Below are 21,971 nucleotides of genomic sequence, written 5' to 3'. Positions count from 1 at the left end.
ATGAGCAGCTTTTTATTTATTATTATTTCTTATGTTAAAAACGGACTTTTCCAGAATTTAGAGAAAACTAAAAGTCAACTTTAATGTTCTAACCGAAGCTTTAACGTGTGTGTGTGAAAACTAACACACACTCCTTTAAGAAGTGAATCTGAAGTCCAATAAACATCCACCGTGACCGAGCCTGTGTTTATTCCAGACCAGGACCCGGGACCCGGGACCCGGTGTTAACATGGAGCTGATAATCAGCTGTGAACAAACAGAAAACAGCCTGATCGAATTAAGTCGTTAAAACGTGTCACAACTTCACACATCTGCAGCTCCAGAGGTGTGTGTGTGTGTGTGTGTGTATCAAATTAGAGGCCATTGACTAAAAGCTTCAGTGTTTGTATGAAGTGTGGATCTAATGAGTGAAGGCAGTGAGTTTATGTCTCGATACACACTGAAATAACAACACGACCATTCATCCATTCATCCATTCATTCACTCATTCACTCATTCAGTTTATTCAGTGAAACAGAAACAATCGTTAAAACCTTTAGTTTCCGTGTTAAACTGCTTTAACTCTCAGTTAAACTCTTAATGTTCAGTTTTAGTTGAAGACTCTGTTTCTCTCTCTGAGCAGCACTTTCCGCTAGTGGGCGCTGTTGCCTTTCGAAAAAACCTCCAACAGCAACACACACACACACACACACACACACACACTCTCACACACTCTGTCCTGTGTGTATGTATATTTCTATGTACATGTATGGAAGCCTTATGGGGACAAATGGAGAAAGTGTGTTTGGTTAAACTGCAGCTGAAATCTGATTTGAATCACAGCGTCGTTCAGTTTTATTGATTTATTATTGATATCATGTTTGGCACTCTCATGACGTCATAATTAGACATTGCCCAGGTAATAGTCTGATCCATCCACCTGCTCATTATATCTAATACTCTCTCTCTCTCTCTCTCTCTCTCTCTCCACTCGTCGCCGCGCACTGAACCAGTTGCCCTCGTTGACTGACAGCTCGCCTCCTATTGACTTCCCTCCCGCCGAGGGACCAATCAGCGGCGGCGCGGGGCGGGGCCTGGCCATAACCAACTCCAGCAAATATTCCCAGTCCGCGCTCCCGTCCTCGCAGTTACTTTCCATCCAGGTTTCGGAGCATCGCCGAGGCACCGTCCCCTCACGTCTGTCTGCGGCCGTTCAGGGAGCTCGGATCTGCAGGATTGAGCCGCAGCAACTTGTGTTTTTTTATTCTTTTTTATGGAGGGGGGGCCTTCTTTATAGTGTGAGAACATCCATCCCAGCTCCTTTGATTTCTCTCATTCTCATGTTTGACCATCTTCTTCATTTTGACCATCAGACCTCATTGTTCAGCCGCTCTCATTTTTCGGCCGCTGTCACCCACAGTTTGTTGCTCACCTCCTCCTCCACCTCCTCCACCACCAGCAGCTCCACCGGCTCCAGCTGAGAGGGGGGGACATCTCACCCATTCCACCACCAGCCATCAGCGTCCGTGTCTCCGCTGCTGCTGCTCTGGATTTGTCCGCGCGCTGCTGGACTCTAACGCAGGGGGATTTATATTTTCTGTCCCCAGCGGACAGCGCCACTTTCTTCTCTCTGAGGGATGTATTACAGCGGGTCGGGTCTGCGCTCTGAGCTCTGAGCCGGGGGGAGAGTACTAACGCACTGTCTGCTCCGTCAGCTGCCGCCCGTGCGCCTTTTGGTTCCTGCGGCATCTGGAGATGCTCTGATCGGGGCTTCGTGGTCCGTGCGCCGTCCCCTCTCTGGATCGGGATTTAAAGTGCAGGTCTCTCCGCGGTCAGCCTCTTCCTGGAGCTGCTTGGCGTCTTAATTTGTCGCCGAATCGTGGTTCTGTTGAGACGGGATTGTGTGCAGCCGAGCCCGGAGACACGCAGGGGGCTTCACCATGGGGGACTCGATGTGGAGATATTATTTCGGAGTTTTGTTTATTGCCTTCAAAGTGGACTTGTGCCGGGCGCTCATCCTGGAGTCCATCTACTGGAACACAACAAATACCAAGTAAGTGGAACACAAGCCGCGCTGGTCGCTGGCTCCCGTAGCGCCCGTACGCCCTCCCCGTGCGGAGGCGATTTCATGCCAGAGTCCGTTGAAAAATCAGGCGATTTAACGTCGGCTCAGAGCTGACGTGCGTAAAATAAGAGGAGTCGGCACAGAGAGGCTGTGGAGGTGCAGTTCTTTATTTCAGCAAACAGAACAAAGAGCAGCTGAGTTTCCAACGTGAATTTATCTCCTGTTGTTCTCACACGGAGGCGATCAGCGTCTCCGCGTGGAAACAAACCCCAAACTGCAGCACTGTGAAACGGACTAAATGATGTTACTGAGTGCTGTTTAAAACACCTGTAAAGATTAAGATAAAGATAAAGACAAAGAGCAGGTGTCGTTACCTGAGCGCAGAGCGGATCAGACCCACAGTTTGTGTGTTGGAGGATTTTACGCGCAGTGCGGAGCTGGGCCGCGGCCGCGCGTCAGGACGGAGCCGCCTCACAGGAGGCAGCGGCTCCCTGTTTACTGCTTTTTATTTGTGTGGAGCTGGAGAAAATCCGTGTCTCCTCTGTAACTGAGCGCTCAGAAGCTGGACTCGGTCTCAAGGTGATTTTACGCTTCGCTTCTTCGCTCGAAAAGAACTTCGGCTGTTTTCGTTTCTGTAGCAGGTTCGATCCATTTTGTAAAATAAATCAGATCAGTATATTTGGAGGAGAATCGGCCTCATCAGCAGACTCCCTCAGGCCCAGAGGCTGGGAGATCTTCTCCTCCTCAGTGAGGAAAATAATAGTAAAGAGGCAGATGAAGCTTCGGTGGAGCAGGCGGGACGCTGCCCGGGCCTCCGCCGCTGCTTCCCTCACACACTCACACACTCACACACACTCTCACACTGACTTCACCCGGGACATGAAGTGTTTTTTATTTAGAGTCAATTCTGTTCTAAATATGACGAATAAGATGAAAACTTTTCATAAACCGCTCGCGTCGTTTCTCGCTGTTTTCAGGCGCTTTGAGTGTGAATCAGAGAGCAGTGAAGCTGCAGGAGCGGAGAGAGGCTCAAGAGGCCGAGTGAAGCTGGGTGAAGCTGGGTGAAGCTCGGTGTAGCTGGGTGAAGCTGGGTGTAGCTGGGTGTAGCTGGGTGTAGCTGGGTGTAGTAAAGCTTCAGCTGCTGATGGAGGAGAACAGGCCTCACACTTCATCCGCTTTGTTCTTAGATCAACATCAGGTCCTCCTGTCTGTCTGTCTGTCTGTCTGTCTGTCTGTCCTCTGCAGGTTCAGGCCTGAAAAAGGCGGTTAAACTCTTTTATGAAGAGAGAGAAACGGAGTCTTTCTCCTCCTCTTCAGTCCGGGTCTGGGCCCGGGTCTGGGCCCGGCGGGGGGCGCTCCTCTTTGTGGCCGCTTCGTCACGGCCAAACTCCCCAAGTCACTCAATAATTCAGCTCCTGGAGCCTCAGAGTCCCTGTCTGTCTGTCTGTCTGTCTGTCTGTCTGTCTGTCTGTCCTCTCGGTGTGCAGCCGCGCGGCCTCGTCCTCCTGTGTGTGTCGGTGTGTGTTCGGTCTCGCGCTTCACCCTCGGCCTTCGACATGGACACTGATGTGTGTGTTTGTTGTGTCTGAGGCGCAGAGACTGAGACCTGCTCAGACCCTCAGACCCTCAGACCCTCAGACCACATTAGACAGACAGAGGATCAAATACCAGGAAAGCTGCTTCTGTTCTGGAGCAGAGGATGAGTCTGTCATTTCTTCTGATGTTAGACAGAAGAAGAAAGCTGGAGTGTGTGTGTGTGTGTGTGCAGTCTCAGTGTGTGTGTGAGCTCAGAGGTTTCCTGTAAAACCAGGATCAGCTCCTCAGGAGGAAGAGCCTCCTCTGTCACTGTGCATCAGTTTCTTCCTGAGACGTTGTTCAGCAGCTCAGTGAGACTTGGACCAGACGCTCGTCCAGTTTGTGTTCGAGTGTTAGAAATGTGAAGGCTCGGGGCTCAGGCTGTGTGTGTGTGTGTGTGTGTGTGTGTGTGTGTGTGTGTGTGTGAAGAAGAGTTCACGGCTGCGTCCAGAAACTGTTGTTAAAGTTCGGACGTTACTTCTTCACTGCTCCACGTAGGAAAAGAGAGAGAGAGAGGGAATGACCCCCACCTCCTCCTCCTCCTCCTCCTCCTCCTCCTCCTCCTCCTCCCCCCCCCTCCTGGTAATCCATTTTGTAGTTGGGGGGTGAAACAAAAGCGAGGCCTGCTCTACATGGTTTATGTAAAAGGAGCCTCCACTGCAGTTCATTAAGAGATTACAGAGGAGCCCAAAGGCCCTTTGTGACCGGGCAGTGACTGGGGGGCACCTCTGAGGGTACTTTTGTGAATGTGGGGGGGTAGAGAGAGAGGGAGGGAGGGAGGGAGGAAGTGGGAGGCTCAGAGATGCAGGTCCATCATGAATGACTGATGAGGCCTTGTGCTGCCGAGCGCCGTGACCGTGCCCTCCCTCTTTTCTCCGACCATCCCTCCATCCTAACGCCCCCGCAGCGACTCTCATTTTTCTCTTTCTCCTCCCCGTCTTTCTTCCTCGAGCTCGGCCGAGAGAAAGATCGGAGGTTTTAATTTAGCTGCATCGACCGGCAGCGAGGGAGGAGGAGGGAAAGTGAAATGCAGCCGTGTTGGACGGAGAGAGTTCACCGAGCAGAGCCGGGGTCAAAGGTCGACGTGGAGATTTGATATTTTATCATTTAAAAGAAGAGCAGAAAGAAATGAGGGAGAGGAGGAGAATTACGTCTCGATCCCACAGGCCTGGATTACAGGATGAAGGGGGGGGGGGGCAGACCTCCGTCCTCTCCGCCGACAGAGGGCGAAAGCCGGGGAGGCTGCAAAGAACTGTGGGTGGATTAACCCTGAGCTGCGCGGTCGGCTCGGCCTCTTTTGTCCTGCAGCTCACAGTCAAACAGTTGCTCCTCGTCTACGGTAAATCACCTCCTCCTCCTCCTCCTCCTTCTGTTGTTTTACTCTCCCCCATGACTCCAAACTTTGAGGTGAGGAGCAGGAAGATAAAGGAGAGAAGCAGCTGTTGTCAGGACGGTGGGTGTCAGCCATGTTTGTCCTGTCGTCATGTCACAGCTCTGTGTTAGCTGTGTTAGCTGTGTTGTGTTGTTCTGGTCTTTAAATCCTCTCGGAGCTGCAGCCGTCTGATTCTGATTTCTGCTGAATCATGATGAAAAATGATGACGGTGTTTGTGTGTTTGTGTCTGTGGTGGAGAGAGAGGTCAGAGGTCAGGCAGCTGTGGCTGTTCTCACCTTCACACCAAACCACAGCAGGAGGAGGAGGAGGAGGAGGAGGAGGAGGAGGAGGAAGAGTCCCTCTCTCTGTGATTATAAATTCTGTGTTGGAGCTGATCATTGTTTCTGCTCCTGAGCCAAAGAAACTTTTCTTTATCGATAAAACACGACGACGTTGTTTAATATTTCTAATAACATGAAATGATAGAATTATTTTTATTATAAGAAATAAATTCAGAAACTCACATGTAAGAAGCTAAAACTACAGATCAGTTTTATATCATTATTTCACTTCTTAAAAATACTGATTGACTTTTTTCATTTTTCTGATTATTATTAAAATTATTGTAATGATTATAATCATTATTATAATTATTATAATTGTCATTATTATAATAATAATTATTGTTATTATAATTATAATAATAATTATTAGAGCCTGAGTGATTTTTATTATCTAATGTTTCACATGTACAAATGTCTGACGTCCTCACATTAAGACAAACTGATCTGAGAGCAGTGTTTCATTTTAATGTGTGATAGAGTGAGGGCTGGAAACCCTCCTCCTCCTCTCTGACCTCCTGCACCTGGTGTGTGGTTCTGATGCCGTCGGCCCAGGTGTCTGCCACCTGACACATTTACCTGTCTCACCTCTCTGTGTTTCCATGACGGCTCATACTGAGCTTGAATCATTTCTTCTCCTCGTCCAGCTCTGCAGCCGATCAGCTGCTCACACTGCAGAGGAGCAGTGTAAGGCAGATCTATGATCCCTCACACTGTACCAGAACACACACTCTGTGTGTGTGAAGCTTCCTGCAGAGGTCACAGTGTGTGTGTGTGTGTGTGTGTTCACCTGAAGATAAATCAGCTGTTTGTATTTAAAGGAAACTTTAACAGAAGATTGATCGATTGATTCATCTATAGTTCATTGTTATTTTTGTTTTCAGCAGAACACACACACACACACACACACACACACACACACACTCAAAGTTAGAACATGAAGAAATAATAAAGTATCAGCTGCTCTGTGTCAGCTCAGGTTAGCTGAGTTAGCTGAGTTAGCTCGGTTCTGGAGAGTCGGCGTTTTTCCGTCTGTCCGGGCGCCGTCAGGTGAGGACGGAGGGAGGAGGAGCCGTTAGTCTGCAGGTGACTGAGCGATCACTGAAACCATCTCTTTACAAACAGCACTTCATCCATCAGCTCCTAAAACCATCAGAGACACGAGATGAAGTTTTATTTTCTCCACCTTTAGAGGACAGGACGTCTGAGCAGCAGTGCATGATGGGACACGGAGCTGCTCTTCACCTCTTTGTGTAGAAGTGAAGCCCCCGAGGTTTTTTTTTTAGACCTTTAGACCTCTCCTCACACACACACACACACACACACACACACATACACTGATCATATGATGCCAGATGGCGCTACAATGCACAGACGTACAGAGCCGTCCTCTCTCTGTGTCCGTCACTGGACTCACACTATACCACCGCTGAGTGTGTCCCCGGGGAAGAAAACATATTCACTCGGCCTAGTTAGCCGCTGTGTGTGTGTGTGTGTGTGTGTGTGTGTGTGTGTGTGTGTGTGTGTGATGATGCACGCTGTTGGAAAAGGACAGAAAATAATGTATGTGTCTGCATCTGTAGGTTAGAAAGACGAAGAGGGTGTGTGACGAATACAGAGAGGAAGTGGGTCAGTGGATATACGGTGTATATATATAAATATATGTGTGTGTGTGTGTGTGTGATTATGAGTTGAATTCATTTCATACTCTGTTAATTATGAATCAGCTGAGCCTCAGCGTCTCCTGTGTGGAGGCTGCGATGTCTTTGTAGTTTAAAAAAATAGAAGAAGAAGAAGCGGACGCAGGTTCAGAGCAGACTGAGGTGACTGTTTTAAGGGTCAAAGGTCAGCTGCCAAGCAACCAAGCTGAAACAATCAGGCCACTGTTGATGATTTATTAATGAGGAAATATAAAAAATATGTTGAATATTTGTTGGTTCTCCAACATAATCTCATGTTTCTGCTTTGGTTTGAAGACGTTACCTTTCACTCAGTTTCCTGATGTTTTATTAATCGATCAGCTGATAACTCAGAAAACAAACTGATCAAAAATGAAACCAAAAATAAGTTCAGTTAACTTAAATGTCTGCAGGTTTTTATTGAATCAGTTTAGTTTGTGAAGTTTTATTTATTTATCATGGTCATAACAGATATTTAGAGTCAGTCTGAGTAGAAATGCTGCAGGTTGGTTTTTTGATTGACTTGTTTCAGCTCCAGTTAACTACAAACACACAGTGTGTGTGATGTTAAACCTGAACTCCACAGGATGTTTCTGTCATTAGTTCATGTTTGTGACGCTCAGAGCGTCTGTGGTTAACATTTCAAACTGCATCCGAGCGCAGGGAAATTCATTTAGCAGCTAAATACGAGGGTTCACCTCCAGCTCGAGCTGTGTGTGTGTGTGTGTGTGTGTGTGTGTGTGTGTGTGTGTGTGTGTGTGTGTGTGTGTGTGTGTGTGAATGCTGCAGGCTGTTCTCAGCACTCGGAGACTAAATGGCAACTTTATTTTACTTTTGGAAAGAATTTAGTGAAATTCAACTCGTCTCCCAGACAAACCGCCTCCAGCTGCTCTGTGTGTCTCGGCTGCTCTTCCTGTTGTTGTGAATGAACCAATCAGGGGCTTTTATTGATTTTTAATTTCCTGTTTCGTGCGCTGACGTCATCCTGTCGTTTCATCCTCGCGTGTAGAAATTCTCTCTTTCCGTCGTCGGCCCGGCGCTGAAGAAAGCTCTGTGATTTTATCAGACATTCCCCCATTATCCTTCATCATCTAAAATTAATGGACACAATCAGTAATTACCACATCAATAATTAAGCAGACCGCTCTTCTTTCTGGATCTGGAGATGGCAAACACTCCAGTCCACAGCAGATAATGAACGAGCGATGATCTGTTTTTCTGCAGCTCATTAATAACATTCTTCCCTTCCTCTCTCCTTTCAGATTCGTGCCAGGCCAAGGCGTGGTGTTGTACCCCCAGATCGGGGATAAGTTGGACATTGTGTGCCCCCGCGTGGACGGCGGGGTGGGCGACGGCGTGGAGTATTACAAGGTGTACATGGTGCCCAGGGAGCAGCTGGAGAGCTGCACCATCACCAAGGCCGACACGCCGCTCCTCAACTGCGTCAAGCCCGACCAGGACGTCAAGTTCACCCTCAAGTTTCAGGAGTTCAGCCCCAATTTATGGGGCCTGGAGTTCTTCAGGGGGAAAGACTACTACATCATCTGTAAGTACTCGCTCAGTCCGGCCCTGAGGGGGTCATAAATTAGACGTTGCATAATTTAAAGGGGAAAACAGCCTTAAAGAGCTGAGGTGGAAGAACCAGCTGTTGGTGACATACTTTGCTCTCTTCGTGTTGTTGTAAACCGTACATTCGAGTCCTCCCCCTAAAGGTCGTTGGACCATAACTCTGAGAGTTCCTGGATCATAGATCCAGACTCAGATCCCTCAGATGAAAACACACAGAAATCTGAAGTTTGCTAAAATACCATCAGAGGGAGTGAATCATCTCGTTGTAGGAAAACATTGCGATGAGTATTTTAAAGATGCTTTATACAGGTGCTGTCAGAGGCCTTTAGACGCTGGACTTTGTGCTGGTCTCTTGTGGTTTTCACGTACAGAAAACGAAGCCCATCGATCGCTCCACCAGGGCTACGACTCGGTATATTCCTCATGATTCCTGCCGTCTGGAGCTGGAAGTTCTGTCCAAACTCCATTTTGAATTCTTGATATTTTCAAAGTCAGTTCAGTCCCGCGGTGCAGGTGTGGTCACCTGTGATGTACCAACGGCGTCCGGGGAGGAAGTTCTGGTGGGGGTTTAGCGACGGCCCCCCTGGTTAGAAACATTGGAGGTGGACTGAACCATCTGTGTGGCGCTGATGGGGGGTTGTGCCGCAGATAGGACCATCTGTGAGGCTCTGCCACAGCCATCTGTGAGCTGTCACAGGAGGGGAAGGCCATATTTCTGAGTGAGTGGAAGGAAGGGGAAGAAAGGAGGAGAGAGAAGAGCAGGACCAGGAGCCACCAGATTATCCAAACGGTCTGGAAGAAGTTAGACTTTGCAAACAGCTGATGGTACGGCAGCACGTAAACCTCCTGCAGTATCGGTCACAGTAACTCGGAGGTCCCTCAGAGAGATCTGCTGAGCAGCCGTCTCAAGAAAGAAAACAATCGAGCTCATTTAAAAGCAAACAACAGTGTCACTGATGTGTCGTAGCTGCAGGTTATTTGCATGGCGGGACTTGTCCTGCTGCGTTCAGAGTCAGACAGGTTAGACAGGTACATCTGTGCACGAGCACCAACGCCCACAGAGGAGGAACACACCATTAGACGTGGTGTGTGTGTGTGTGTGTGTGTGTTGAGGGACTACAAAGGCTTTCGACTGACTCGATCAGTCTCCACCCAAACGCAGCAGTTAATTATTGATGAGCTGATGCTGGTGTTTACTTTCCCCCGGTTCTCCCGGCGTTCCTCCTGCACTCCTGCCTCCGAGTGCGATCGCACTGTGGGGGCTCGTAGGTGTGTGGACAGACAGGTAGCTGATACACATCATCCCCTACAGCAGCAGCTCCTCACTGTATCTGTCCATGTGTGGATGAAGTGTGTGAATATTCAAAACACTCAGTTTCCCACCGCCTCTCGCCTCCTCTTCCTCACCAGGCTGCTGAGTCAACAAGTAGCAGCGGTGGGAAAGTTCAATTCTTTAAAACGAGGGTTTGGAAAATCCAATTCTGCAGGTCTTGCAAAACCCCGTCACCACCTCCCCTCGCTGGTGTGTCTCTACAGACCGGAGAGAGGGAGCTGTTCCTCTGTTGGACTGTGCCTCGTTTTGCTGTTAATTGCCTCGACTTGGCCAACTTTACCCCCCCACACCCCTCACCCCCCCCCCTCCAGTTCTGCAGCTCTAACAGCCCTCTGCTATGATGTGTACTTAGAGCTGTTCTTTTTTTTAATTGGCTGCTTGGAGAAGCTCCAGCTTTGCATGTGTAAACAGCAGGAGTCTGACACAAATAAACATCAGGAAGGAAAAGAGAGGGAGGCGTGTGTGGGCGGAGTCAAGACTCACGGCTCTGTGTGTGTGTGTGTGTGTGTGTGTGTGTAGATACAAACATCAGGCTTCACCTGACCTGCACCTGAAGGCATCTCCATCTCCTCCGACACTGACGAGGATTTCATTAGTGTTTTTGGAGTGAGCACTCGATACGTAATTAATTAAGGTTTAATCCTCCGCTGCTTCTCCACATCAACGCCGCACATCTGAGCCTCAACCAATTGGATTAGCGCTGCCTTGTGTTGAGTACTGTGCCTCGGCTAGACCTAGATTAGACCCCCCCACCCCCCCACGTAAAGACTGAGGGAAGGCGTCGGTGTTGGACTGTTGGATTCTGACAGGTGCTCTGATCTGTCTCTGCAGCTGAGATGATTAATTCCAGTTGTTAGTGTGTGTGTGTGTGTGTGTGTGTGTGTGTGTGTGTGTGTGTGTGTGTGTGTGTGTGTGCGCCTTTTCAAAGTGGCCGCGCCACAATGCTGCTCCAGTTGAGAGCAGATGAGTTTGACGTGATCGTTTGCGGCAGCATCGCCTGCAGCCGAGAACCTAGTGAGCTAGAAGATTGCATGAGCTAAAGAGGGAGAGAGGGAGGAGGAGGAGGAGGAGGAGAGGGAGCTGAATGAGGAGGGAAAAGGGGCAGAGCGAGTGACGAAAAGGGGGAGGTGGGGGGAGAGAAATGGAGCTAAAGGGAACGAGGGCAGAGTGAGAGAGATGAGCTAAAGAGGGCAGAGGAAGGACGAGGCTGAATTCACAGTCAGAGCAGACGAAATATGACATGATCATATTCTGCAGCTAACGCTTTAACACTGCTGTGTCCACATTATCATGTAGTAACAGTGAGTCTCCGTTAAATGATCTGTCCAGGTGACGTCTCTGTTCAGGGGTAGAAATGTTTTCAGTTTATCAGAGACTTTATTTCAGGACTGAGAATAAATCTGCAGCTGAAACTTCAGCACGTGAGCAACGACTCTGAGAATCCATGAAATAAAAACCAATTTTATTTCAAACCAGGGATCAGAGTTGACCTGCTCTTCACTGCTGTTATAATAATAATAATGTGAACGATCCATCGTGTGTTTTGTTGTGATCGGCGATTGTTCATATTCTCTGTGACCCGGGTCAGCGGGCGTTAACCAGCGGCGCTGTGGCGATGCCTTCACGGTAATTACACTCTGAGTTTGATCATGGCTGCCTTTGTCTTTGTCTTTGTCTCTCTCTGTCTTTCTGGGACACATCCTCTTTCTCTCTCCCTGTCCTCCGGTCTGTCTCCCTTCGCTCTGGTTATGAACAGCCCAGCCTTGTCTGTTCGGCGCCGCATTGTGTATTAATTATACCCAGAGAATCTGGCAGCGTTAGCGGAGCAGGAAACGGTTCAGCTGAAGCTCACGAGTCTGAAACCACATGAAACCTGGTCTCAGGTGAAGGTCAGGGGTCAGAGGTCAAAGGAAAACACATAGTATGATAATACCAATAACAGAGGAACCCGACATCTACAAGAATCTGCTGCTGCTTCCTTTAGCTTTGTTCTTTAGACGCTAACAACCTGAAAACACAGATTACACGTTTTACCTCCTCCCAGATCTGTGACCTGTTCCTGTGGTTTGTCCACATGTAAAACACAAAGACATATTTATTATATATCACATTTATTACATATGATAAATGTATCAGAGAAAACTTCCTGTAAACCTCTAAAACTGTGACATTAGAGCTCAGTGTGGAGGTGAAGTTTCCACTCTTTATTTGATAAAGAAGCTAACGTTAGCTGAGCTCCCCCTCACTACTCAGAACTAGCTCTAAATGCTAACACAGCTGCTGGTTTCACGAGTCTTTATCTGAGCTGCAGCTCACAATTGACTGTGTGGTTAAACACAGGGTGATTTTCCACTCTCTTGATTTGATAAACAGGAAGAAAATGAAGTTAAGGAGGATAAATTGAGTTAAGGAGGGAGGAGGGGGGAGGAGGGGGGAGGGGCTCCTGGTACCATGGTGTTAATTTTACAGGTGGTTCAGACACATTTCTACCATTTGTTTGAGACATGTGACTCTGTGTGTGTGTGTGTGTGTGTGTGTGTGTGTGTGTGTTTCAGTGAGTGATTTTTCCTGATGGCCTTTTTCCCTCCCCCCTCCCCCCCTCCCTCTCCAACCCCCCCGCTCTGAAAGCAGTGAGAAAATAGACTCTGTAATTCACAGTCAAGATGGAGTGAACGGCGAACGTAGCTTTTCTTCTTCTTTTTCCTCCTCGTCGTTCCTCTCTCTGCTCTCAGAAGGTCAGGCTGAAGCCGTCGCTTAATCTCACTATTTTCTCTCCTTCTTCTCCCCCCTCCTCCCCCCTCCCTCCCCGTCTCTTTCAGTCTTATCTGGGTGCTGTAAACCCAGCAGTGGTTGATGACTAAATCCGTTTGTGAGGGTCTTGTATGAACCTCCCTCCTCCCACCTTGTTCCCCCAGCGTTGTGGATTAGCTGGTTAACCCTACCCAGGCCGGTCTGTCGGCCGGTCCGGAGGAGGGCCAAGTCATTCAGCCAGCCTTAGCAGATTTGACAATCAAATTCTGTTTAAATCCAAGTCAGGCCTGCCTGGACTGCAGCCTTGGCACGGAGAGCGTGTGTTTTGCTCAGCATTTAAAGGGGAAGGAAATTTTGGATTTAAAGATTTTAGATGAGTCCAGATTCTTTTTAAAAGTCCGAAGGTGGAGAAAGAATGATGCTGTGTGAAACGGTTTAACAGGGCAAAGGAACGAAGGAGGTGAACTGTGCTCCACCTTCTGTGCAGGTCACACCCTGTGACCTCTGACCTCTCAAATGTACCTCGAACGCACCGCCGTCCTGCCGATCGCTCGGCGACGTAAAGAGCGTGAAGACGTTCGGGTAAAATTCATGTGTTTGTGAAACGGACACACAGGAGCACAAGCCTTTAAGGAGCTTTGTGGGTAATGTGCTTTTCAGTCTCCACTGCAGAGCCATAGGTCAGAGAGAGAAAGAGACGGGGGGAGAGAGGGGGAGGGAGGGGGAGGCAGGGAGTCCTTGTTAACATGCTCTTTGTGTCCACTCCCATCACCGTCTCATTGAAGCGAGCGGAGTCGTATCAAAATGATTGGTAGCTCAGAGGAGGAGGGAAAAACAAAACAGAACCAACAGAAAGAAAAGTGACAGTGAGGAGGAGAGAGTGGAAAAAAGTTTAGACTGAAGCTCGATCAGAGGAGGAGCTGACGGAGTTTCCCTGATGACGGACAAGATTCAGGTGCAGAGGAGGAGGAGGAGGAGGAGGAGGAGGAGGAGGAAGCTGGGGATGATGGGGTGTTATTCCAGAGAGGGGAGGGAGGGGGAGCAGTCACAGTGAATGCGGCCACTGTGCGCTGGCGGGAAGCCAAGCCGCTAAGCTCTTGCAGCTCGTTAGCCTCTGTGTTACCGACCTGATAGACCACAAGCCCTGCTACCCCCCCTCCCCCTCCTCACCCCCTCCCTCCCTGTCCCGCTCCTGCTCTGAGCTGCAGTTCTGCCCCTCAGCCTCCGGGGGCAGCACAGATAAAAGCACAGAGGGCGGAGCGGCAGCTAATGAGCTTGAAAACATCCAGCTGATTAAGCTTTGGCCTCTGAGTGTGTGTGTGTGTGTGTGTGTGTGTGGGCCACATCTGCAATGAAGATGTATTTTTGTTTTTTTATCAGAAGGTCCTCCCAACATCTGCTGCTGCGTCTTTAACACAGTGTTTAGCTTCTGTTTCCTCCTGTGTTTAAACACGTTTTCAGATCCTTTAAGCTCTTTTCTTCTGAGGACCATCGAGGTTTTTATCACCTCCCTCTGTTCCCGTAATTTCACAGCCTCTCTTGGAAAAGTGCCCGATTTTTTACAAACCATTTCTCGTGTCTACCTGTTTTTTTGTTTTCCTTCTTGTCATCTCTTTAGATTCGATTATTTCAGGAGCTTTTAAAATCCAGACTCTTTAATAACCGGCTCCCGCTCTCTGAGGTGTCGTTCGCGTTAACGCGCCATATTTCCTGTGGCTTTCCAACATGGCCGCCGTCATCGTAGCTGTGCTCTGCCCCCCCTTTAACTGCCTCCTTCACGAGGCCCATCAGCACAGTTAGAGATATTACAGTCACAATTACTCAGGCTAATTGACTGTGGGGATGTGGAATAGATGTGCAGCGACTGCGGTGATGAACGGGTGAGCAGTGATTTTATTAAAGGAGGGTCTGAGTCTTCTCCTCGGTGGAAAGCTTTCGTTCCCCTGTTGTCTTTGGGAACTGGCTGTTTTTCCAAGATAACACAACACATCCTTTCTTCTTCTTCACAGTGACAGTTAATCCTAACCTCGCTCCTCTCTCTCTCTTCTCTGCTGTAGCTACTTCTAACGGCACCTTGGAGGGCATCGACAACCAGGAGGGAGGCGTCTGCAAAACCAAGTCCATGAAGATTGTCATGAAAGTGGGACAAAGTGAGTATTGTTGTCTCGGCTCACGGCCGCAGTGCGTCCTCCGTCGTTAGGATTCTCTGAGCGTGTGCAGGTCTAGTTTAGATGCACGTGGCGCTCGTGATTCCTGACCCCGTGTCCCTGAGTGACGTTCGTTACCGACGCCGTCTCTGAACAATAAACATTCACAGACCCCCCCACATGCAGTCACGCCCAACAGATCACACCCCATTCTTAATTACACTCTGATAATTATTCATAAATCCGTTGCCTGGCTGCCGCCCACGTCGGTAATTTCCCGGGGTTGCCCCTCTTGTCAGCACCGACTCCAGCTCTGTGGAGAATCGCTGAAGGTCAGGGAATTAATCGAAGCCGCTCTGCTCGGAGGAAGAAAAGAGCAGGTGCTGAACGAGCCTGGAAATTGGTTCTGCTGATTAATAGAACTGAAAATCAGCCCCAGCGTCGGTTAGAGCTGCCTGCAAATCAGTGGATTTATTATATGAAATGCAGCATTAAGTGCGGTTCAGAGAAACAACCTGAGTGTGCTTGTGATTATAACAGCAGATGCTCAGTGAACGACTCAGCATTTAGAGCTCAAACAAGCTGCACTGACGTACGTTTATCAGCATTTAGAGCCACATGGGTCCAACTGCAGAACCAGAACACGAGCATTAGCTGCTGTTTATGGCCGACGACCATCACACTGAGACACATCGATAACAGCAGTTTGCTTTTATGTGGATCCAGTGGAAGAAGGAGGACAATGTGGCTTCAAGAAAAAGACTGAAGGTTGGAAAAAAAGATGGACGTACTTTTGACGTACTCCCTCTTCTTTTCTTTTTCCTCCACGTCCCCTCCTTAGCTCTGTACGCTCATGGTGCTCGGAGGATTTTAAAATACTGTATGAATGAATCACTGGTAGCTTAAAGGAGTTTATCTCTCAGGCTTTGTGAGGAATTCCTCATTAATTCCTGCGTCTAACCTGCGTTTTTTTGTTTTTTCAGATCCCTCCGACCCTATTTCACCCAAAGACAACCCCACCAGAGTACCCTACCCTCCCAAGCACACGGACGGAAAGGACTCTCACAACAATGACGTGCTGGAGAAAACAGGTGAGATCATCTCGTCTGGGAAAGTGGAGGATTTATTGAAACTATTTGGCATCTGGGTTCGCACAATTGTTCAGCCAGCTAAGTGCAGATTGTGTTAAGTAAGGGTGTGTGTGGTTCGCAGTGTGTGTGTGAAAGTGAAGGAAAGAAAGGTCAGTGATTCATCAGCCAGTAATTGAATGTTGCCCATAAAACTGATAGGCATCTCTGGCCTCTCAAGGACTTATAAGGTATCTCCACACTGGCTCCAGTCCAGCCTCAACCCGCCTCTTAAGTGACATTTTCAGGAAAACGATCCGATCGCTGTCTGCCATCTTTTTAATGGCCTGTTCGTAGTAGAGACACACACTTGTTTCTGCACCAAATCACAACAGGAGACAGACGTGCAGCTATGTGCAGGCCGCTCTTATCTCTGCTATTATATTGCAGTTAGAAATCTCCCAAGAAGAAAATCAGGACGGCAATTTCCGCAACGAGCTGAGCTCAGAGAAAAGAAACAGGAAGAGCCCGAGAACAAAAACAAGCTGACCTATATAAACAGTCCTCCAGTCCTGCAGTCCTGCAGTCCGTCCCCCCTGTGTCCTGGTTCACCGCGGGCGTGGCCTCGCCCGACACTTTTCTGTTTTCTGACGTCGAGGATACAGCTCTGCCCTTTAAATCCATGCTGGCGCTGGGTTTTTTTGCAGCCATCAGCACCTTGTTTTCTTTGTTTTCCTGCCCTCTCTCATGCCTCCGTCCGTCCCGGCCACCAGCAGCAGCAGCATATGGGTGCTGAGTGTCTGAGGCAGCGTAATCCCCTTGTAAAACAGCGGAAGGGTCCCTGCGTTTGGCCGCCTGCCACCCGGCGTCCGACTCCCCCGACCACAGCAAAAAGCACCTTTAGGCCGTGAGAGGAGCAGACAGACAAACAGGGACACGCAGTAATCCTGCCTGCTCAGGGAACAGCTCCTGTCCCGGGGAGAACAGAACACACCCGCCCTCGAGTGCTGGATGTGAACCAGGGAGTCCATCGCTGGGGGTCAGAACACAGCTTGGCTTTCATAATTGATGTCTCATGATAACATCAAATATTTCTCTCTTGGTTTCTTCCCTGCAGGCCTGTTATTTAGAAAATCAAGTTACTTTTAAAATACATCTTATCTGAGTGCCACCCGCCTGTTTCTGTCTCATCCTTCTGCCTGCCCTAGTTTGGAGGATCTGAACCGACTGAATTTGAATAGTCACCAATCGAGTGGGACTCATACAAAAGCCTCCTATAGGCACGCTTCAGTCTTTACTGGGATGTGATGAAAAGATTGTAAAGAATAAAAGAGAACTGAAAGAGCTGCTTCCTTCAAAGCAAGGCTGAGAAATGTGATGTCAAACCGTTTTCTGACAGAAATATAACAAACCAAACGTTAAACGTTTGATTAATTCCAGGATGAAATAACATGCACATAAATCAGTCACAGAGGTAAACATTGAACAGGTTTTAGATTAGTTGGGTTAGATTTGATCATGACGATGGTTTTTCCAGCTCCGATTTGTTAAATGTTCTTCTGTTGATCGTGTTCTGACCATAAAGTTTAAAACGCTGTAATGATGTGACATTTATCTTGATAAGTGACCAGTGCTACTTTAAAGGAAGCAACCAAAGTTCTCTTTAGATCCACACCCTCACTGTTTGTCACCAGATCAGACTCGAACGTCTGTTCTGTTCTGTCATGTCACTGAATCTTGTTTCCGTCTGTCTTGCAGATTTAGCGCCCAGAGAAAGCAGCGACAACAACAGCAACGGCGGGAAGTCCTCCAGCATCATCGGCTCCGACGTGGCCATCTTCGTCGGCATCGCCTCGGGCAGCGTCATCTTCATCATCATCATCATCATGCTGGTCCTGCTGCTGCTCAAGTACCGGCGGCGGCACCGCAAGCACTCGCCGCAGCACGCCGCCACGCTGTCTCTGAGCACCCTGGCCACGCCCAAACGGAGCGGCGGCGGCGGGAACAATAACGGCTCTGAGCCCAGTGACATCATCATCCCGCTCAGGACTGCTGACAGCGTCTTCTGCCCGCACTACGAGAAGGTCAGCGGCGATTACGGCCACCCGGTCTACATAGTTCAGGAGATGCCGCCTCAGAGTCCGGCTAACATCTACTACAAAGTCTGAGGCAGAACTTTTTAGGACAAAACACGAGAGACAAACTGGAACGATCCCCGGGCAGAGCAGGTTTTCGGTGTCGGCTGGCGCTGCCGGCGAACAAACACTCTCGTTCTCTCTCTCTCTCTGTCTCTCTCACTCTTGTCGACTCTTGCTCCTCTTCTCCGATGTTTCGTCACCATTTTGTTTCTTTCTCGCTGATACCTTGCCGTCTGAGTTCGTCGCAGTTTGGCGCCGATGCGTCGAGCGGAAGGCCAGAGAGACGCCATGCTGCTGTCACTGCTGCTGCTCTCTGGGGGTTTGTGGGGGAAACAAGAGAGAACGATCTCTTCTTTCCCGCCGATGTCACTACCTGTTTTGAGAGAACTTATGGAATCAGAAAGTTTAGACAGATTTTTTTCTTTAGGATGGACACACGGATGTATGGACGTGAAGGTTTCCTGGGACGAGAGGAGGAAAAGGAATTTTTAACCTCACCTTAAGAGAGACTACTGCTTGGAAAAAAGAGAAGGAAAGAGACATAAAGACGAGTGAGGAGAGGAAAAAAGGAGAATATGGGCTATCCATGAACTCACAAAATGGCCGCCCTGCCGTGATGCTCAGACTTACCAGAGGAGGGGAGGAAAAAAAAACGGAGAGAGATTCTCACACCGATCATCTCTGGGACTTTCCTGACTGACTCTCGGAGATCACCCGTTCACCATCACACGCTCACCATCACATGAACACACATTCACCCACATGCGCAGACACACACCAGTCGATGTGAACAGTTTGGGTTTCAGTGTGGATCGCACCATTTCTCCTCATTCCAGATACGTTCTCCTCAGCTGATCACCGTCTGTGGTTCACTGAGAACTTGTGATGTTACTTGAAGGTTTTAAGAACAACAACAAAAAAAAACAGGTTCTTTTTTTTTTTTTTTTGTACTGTCAACATTTACCTATCTTTGTTTTTGGTCATATCTGGTTTTCATGTGTGGTTTTCTTTTCCTTTAGTGACATGTCACGTGTAACGTTCAAACACAACTTACCCAACAGTGGCTAGAGAGTGGAGAGAGCGCGAAAAGAAGGAGTGAAATTTTTGTTTTTTCTTCTCAGTTTTGCACCCTACTCCACCTGAGAGGGTGCAAACACATCAGGTCTGCCCAGGTGGCTTCTGGGAAAAGTGGAGGACTTTCATAAACATAGAGCAGCACTTTTAACCCCCTCCCCTCCTTATTTTTTCTTTTTTTGGTGCCTCCACTCTTCACAGCGGCTCACAGAGAGACGCAGTTTTACCTGGGAGATGGGAGAGCAGCTGTATCCTGTCAGATTTAATAGCGAGAGCTCGCCTCAGCTTTTCTGGAACGTGTTGAAGGGCAACAGAAAAAAAAAAATCCAATTCGCCTTACTGCCTTTGTTTTGCATCAGGTGAAGAAGAGGCTGGAGATGTAGCTGAGGTTAGTGCAGCTCTAGGTACTGTAGCGTTCACCCCGAGGGGTCCGCTGATGACTAAGGCCGCCCAAAATCAACGTGACTGGTGCTCTCCTATTCTCGTTTAAAAACAAAACAAAAAAACAACAAAAAAAAGCACAGGGACATCTACTTACATTTTCACTGTTTCTCAGTCTCCATTAGCATTTTCATATTGTGAGTTTTTGATTTTCTTCTTTTTTTGTTACAAAATAGATGTACATTTAAAAAAAAGGACATTACAAAGATGAAAAATGAAAAAAATGAATAAAAAGATTTATTTATGATAGACACATAGAGCACAGGTGTTGTCAGGCGGCATGGAGAGAACGAAGGAGGAGAAGAAGTAATGTTAATATATTATGGTATAAGTGCACAGTATGCAATCTAAGTTTTTGATTATTGATATCCCTCGACCCGCTGAAGACCGTGCTCTGCAGAGACAGGAGCTCGGTCCCGGGGGGAAGGAGGACCTGGGACCTGGACCCCCGTCCTCCCTCGTCCTCCCCCGCCCTCCCCCGCCCTGAGGGGAGCAAAGTTATCTGACCCAAAATAGCTCACAGTGGTGTACACAAGGGCAGAGTAGCTGTGTCTCCCACACTCCCACTCCGTGTAGCATCTCCCAAAGGATAACTCCCATCAACACCCAGTGCCCCCCCCCCACCACTACCACCACCCATCTCCTCACACACACCTTTCATGTTCTCTGTGCATGTGTGTATGCGTGTTTTGCGCGTGTTGAGCAAATCTATATTTCAGCGACTAGACATCCATTAATATCTTTGGCTTGTTTTCACGTGCATCTATCAGGCCATCGTCAACATCTCCATTCGTTCATTAAAGAACATCAAATTTCACCGAAAAGCCAAGCCTTGTATGATCTGAGGTTTGTGCCTCCGAGAGGCTACAAAATCTGCAAATATGCAATTCTTATTTATTTTTTTAATCAATTATGAGAAAAAAAAAACACCCATGGAAAGTGTTCTTAACCACTGAAAGATGTAACGACAAACAAATGACACAAAACTAGCAAAGTACTTCACACAAGCCTGCTGTTAGTTTTTCTTTCCTGCATTATTTTGTAGTATTATTTGAACCTTTTTCTGTTTTAACTGTGTGCCGTAGTACAAAGGTAAACTGTGAAAAATGAAACCATTAAAAATCATATATACGTATATCACACCTGAACAGGTATTTAAGAAAAGGTGAAAAGAGACACACTTATACAACAAAGAAATGGCTGTTTAGTTGCTGTCTGTCTGCGGCAGAATATGACAATCTTATTAGTTTCTTTGAATCTGACGTCCTTTTCTTAGTAGCCACTCGACTAACACTCTCCCGACGTGGACCAGGATCGGTTCTGTGAGAGTCTTAGCACACGGGGCTAGGAGAAGCACCTCAGGCTACTGTAAATGCCTTGCTCGTATGGTCAGCCCTTGGTCACTTGACTCAGTAATTTTGCACCGTACTTCTGTAGGTAAGAAACTGTAAATACATTAATGTTTGTATTGTATATGGATCCTGGGTTGTTACAATAGCCTTATTCACCTTTTTAGGAAAGTAAATGGGAAAAAAAAGTACAGAAAAAAACAGAATACACTTCAGTAAAAACAGAGCATACTACTTTTTTGGTAAATAGCTTATGTAAATATTGACCACAACCCAATAAAAAACATTTTTTATAAACTCTTAAAGTAAGATGTTTTGTATAAAATTTGAATTTTTTGCTATGTATTTTAGCTAGCGCGCGATGGAAAGCCCATGTCCTCCCCACTCCCTCCCCTTTTGCACTGTTTCCATGGTAATTTGGTTTTAAAAAAAATGAGAGAAAAGTTGCCAAACCGACTGCTGCATATTTGTGCCATAAGTGTGTACCATAAATATTTATTGAATTAGTTTCTTTTTTTTTTCTTCTTTGTTCTGTTTATGATTTAATTTCAGTCCAGTTTGTAAGTAACACAGTATTATATTTGCATTGTTTGTTCGTCTCCCCTGGTTTTCTTTAGTTATGTCATGGTTACTGGGTGGCTGTAGCCCTCGTCTCCCCCCTTCCTTGCAGTATGAGATGGCCAGGCTGTGAAAAATGGTTTTAACATTTAAAAATTTAAAACAAGTTCAAAGTGAGGATAAATGACACACATTCCACCAGTCTGTTACAAACTGAAAATGTTTTTCAATAAAATGTTTTTCCTATGGACGCGCTGTCTGTCTGCGTTGCTTTGTTGCTCTGCTTTTACAACATTTACACCTCAACAGTCTTTTATAAAGACCTGAAATGAGAAACCAATAATCCAGATCTTGCTCTATATCTTAAAACATGTAGACGCCCCAGTCTTACACCCATATGTAAAACGGTTTTTGGAACCTGGCTGCAGGGATTTTCAGTTGTGGTTCAGGTCAGGGTTCAGGACAGTCAAGTTCTTCCACACAAAGGAAAAACTGCTTCTCTACAGATCTGCCCCTGGGTGTTGTCGTGTTG

The 21,971-nt window shown here is 47.6% G+C and overlaps 1 protein-coding gene across 1 annotated transcript; it reads left to right on the top strand.

Annotated features, from left to right (window-relative positions):
- The first annotated feature begins 1,013 nt into the window (after nucleotides 1–1,013).
- Nucleotides 1,014–21,689, top strand: efnb2a (ephrin-B2a). Its single transcript, XM_018689179.2, has 5 exons — nucleotides 1,014–2,032; nucleotides 8,275–8,558; nucleotides 14,723–14,815; nucleotides 15,796–15,903; nucleotides 17,638–21,689. Exons 1-5 carry the CDS (start codon nucleotides 1,920–1,922, stop codon nucleotides 18,045–18,047), a joined length of 1,008 nt encoding a protein of 335 aa, XP_018544695.1. The 5' UTR covers nucleotides 1,014–1,919; the 3' UTR covers nucleotides 18,048–21,689.
- Nucleotides 21,690–21,971: the final 282 nt, after the last annotated feature.

The sequence above is a fragment of the Lates calcarifer genome, linkage group LG1 (assembly GCF_001640805.2).
Source record: "Lates calcarifer isolate ASB-BC8 linkage group LG1, TLL_Latcal_v3, whole genome shotgun sequence".
In the NCBI taxonomy this organism is placed as follows: domain Eukaryota; kingdom Metazoa; phylum Chordata; class Actinopteri; family Centropomidae; genus Lates; species Lates calcarifer.
This window is presented reverse-complemented; position numbering and strand designations above follow the sequence as displayed.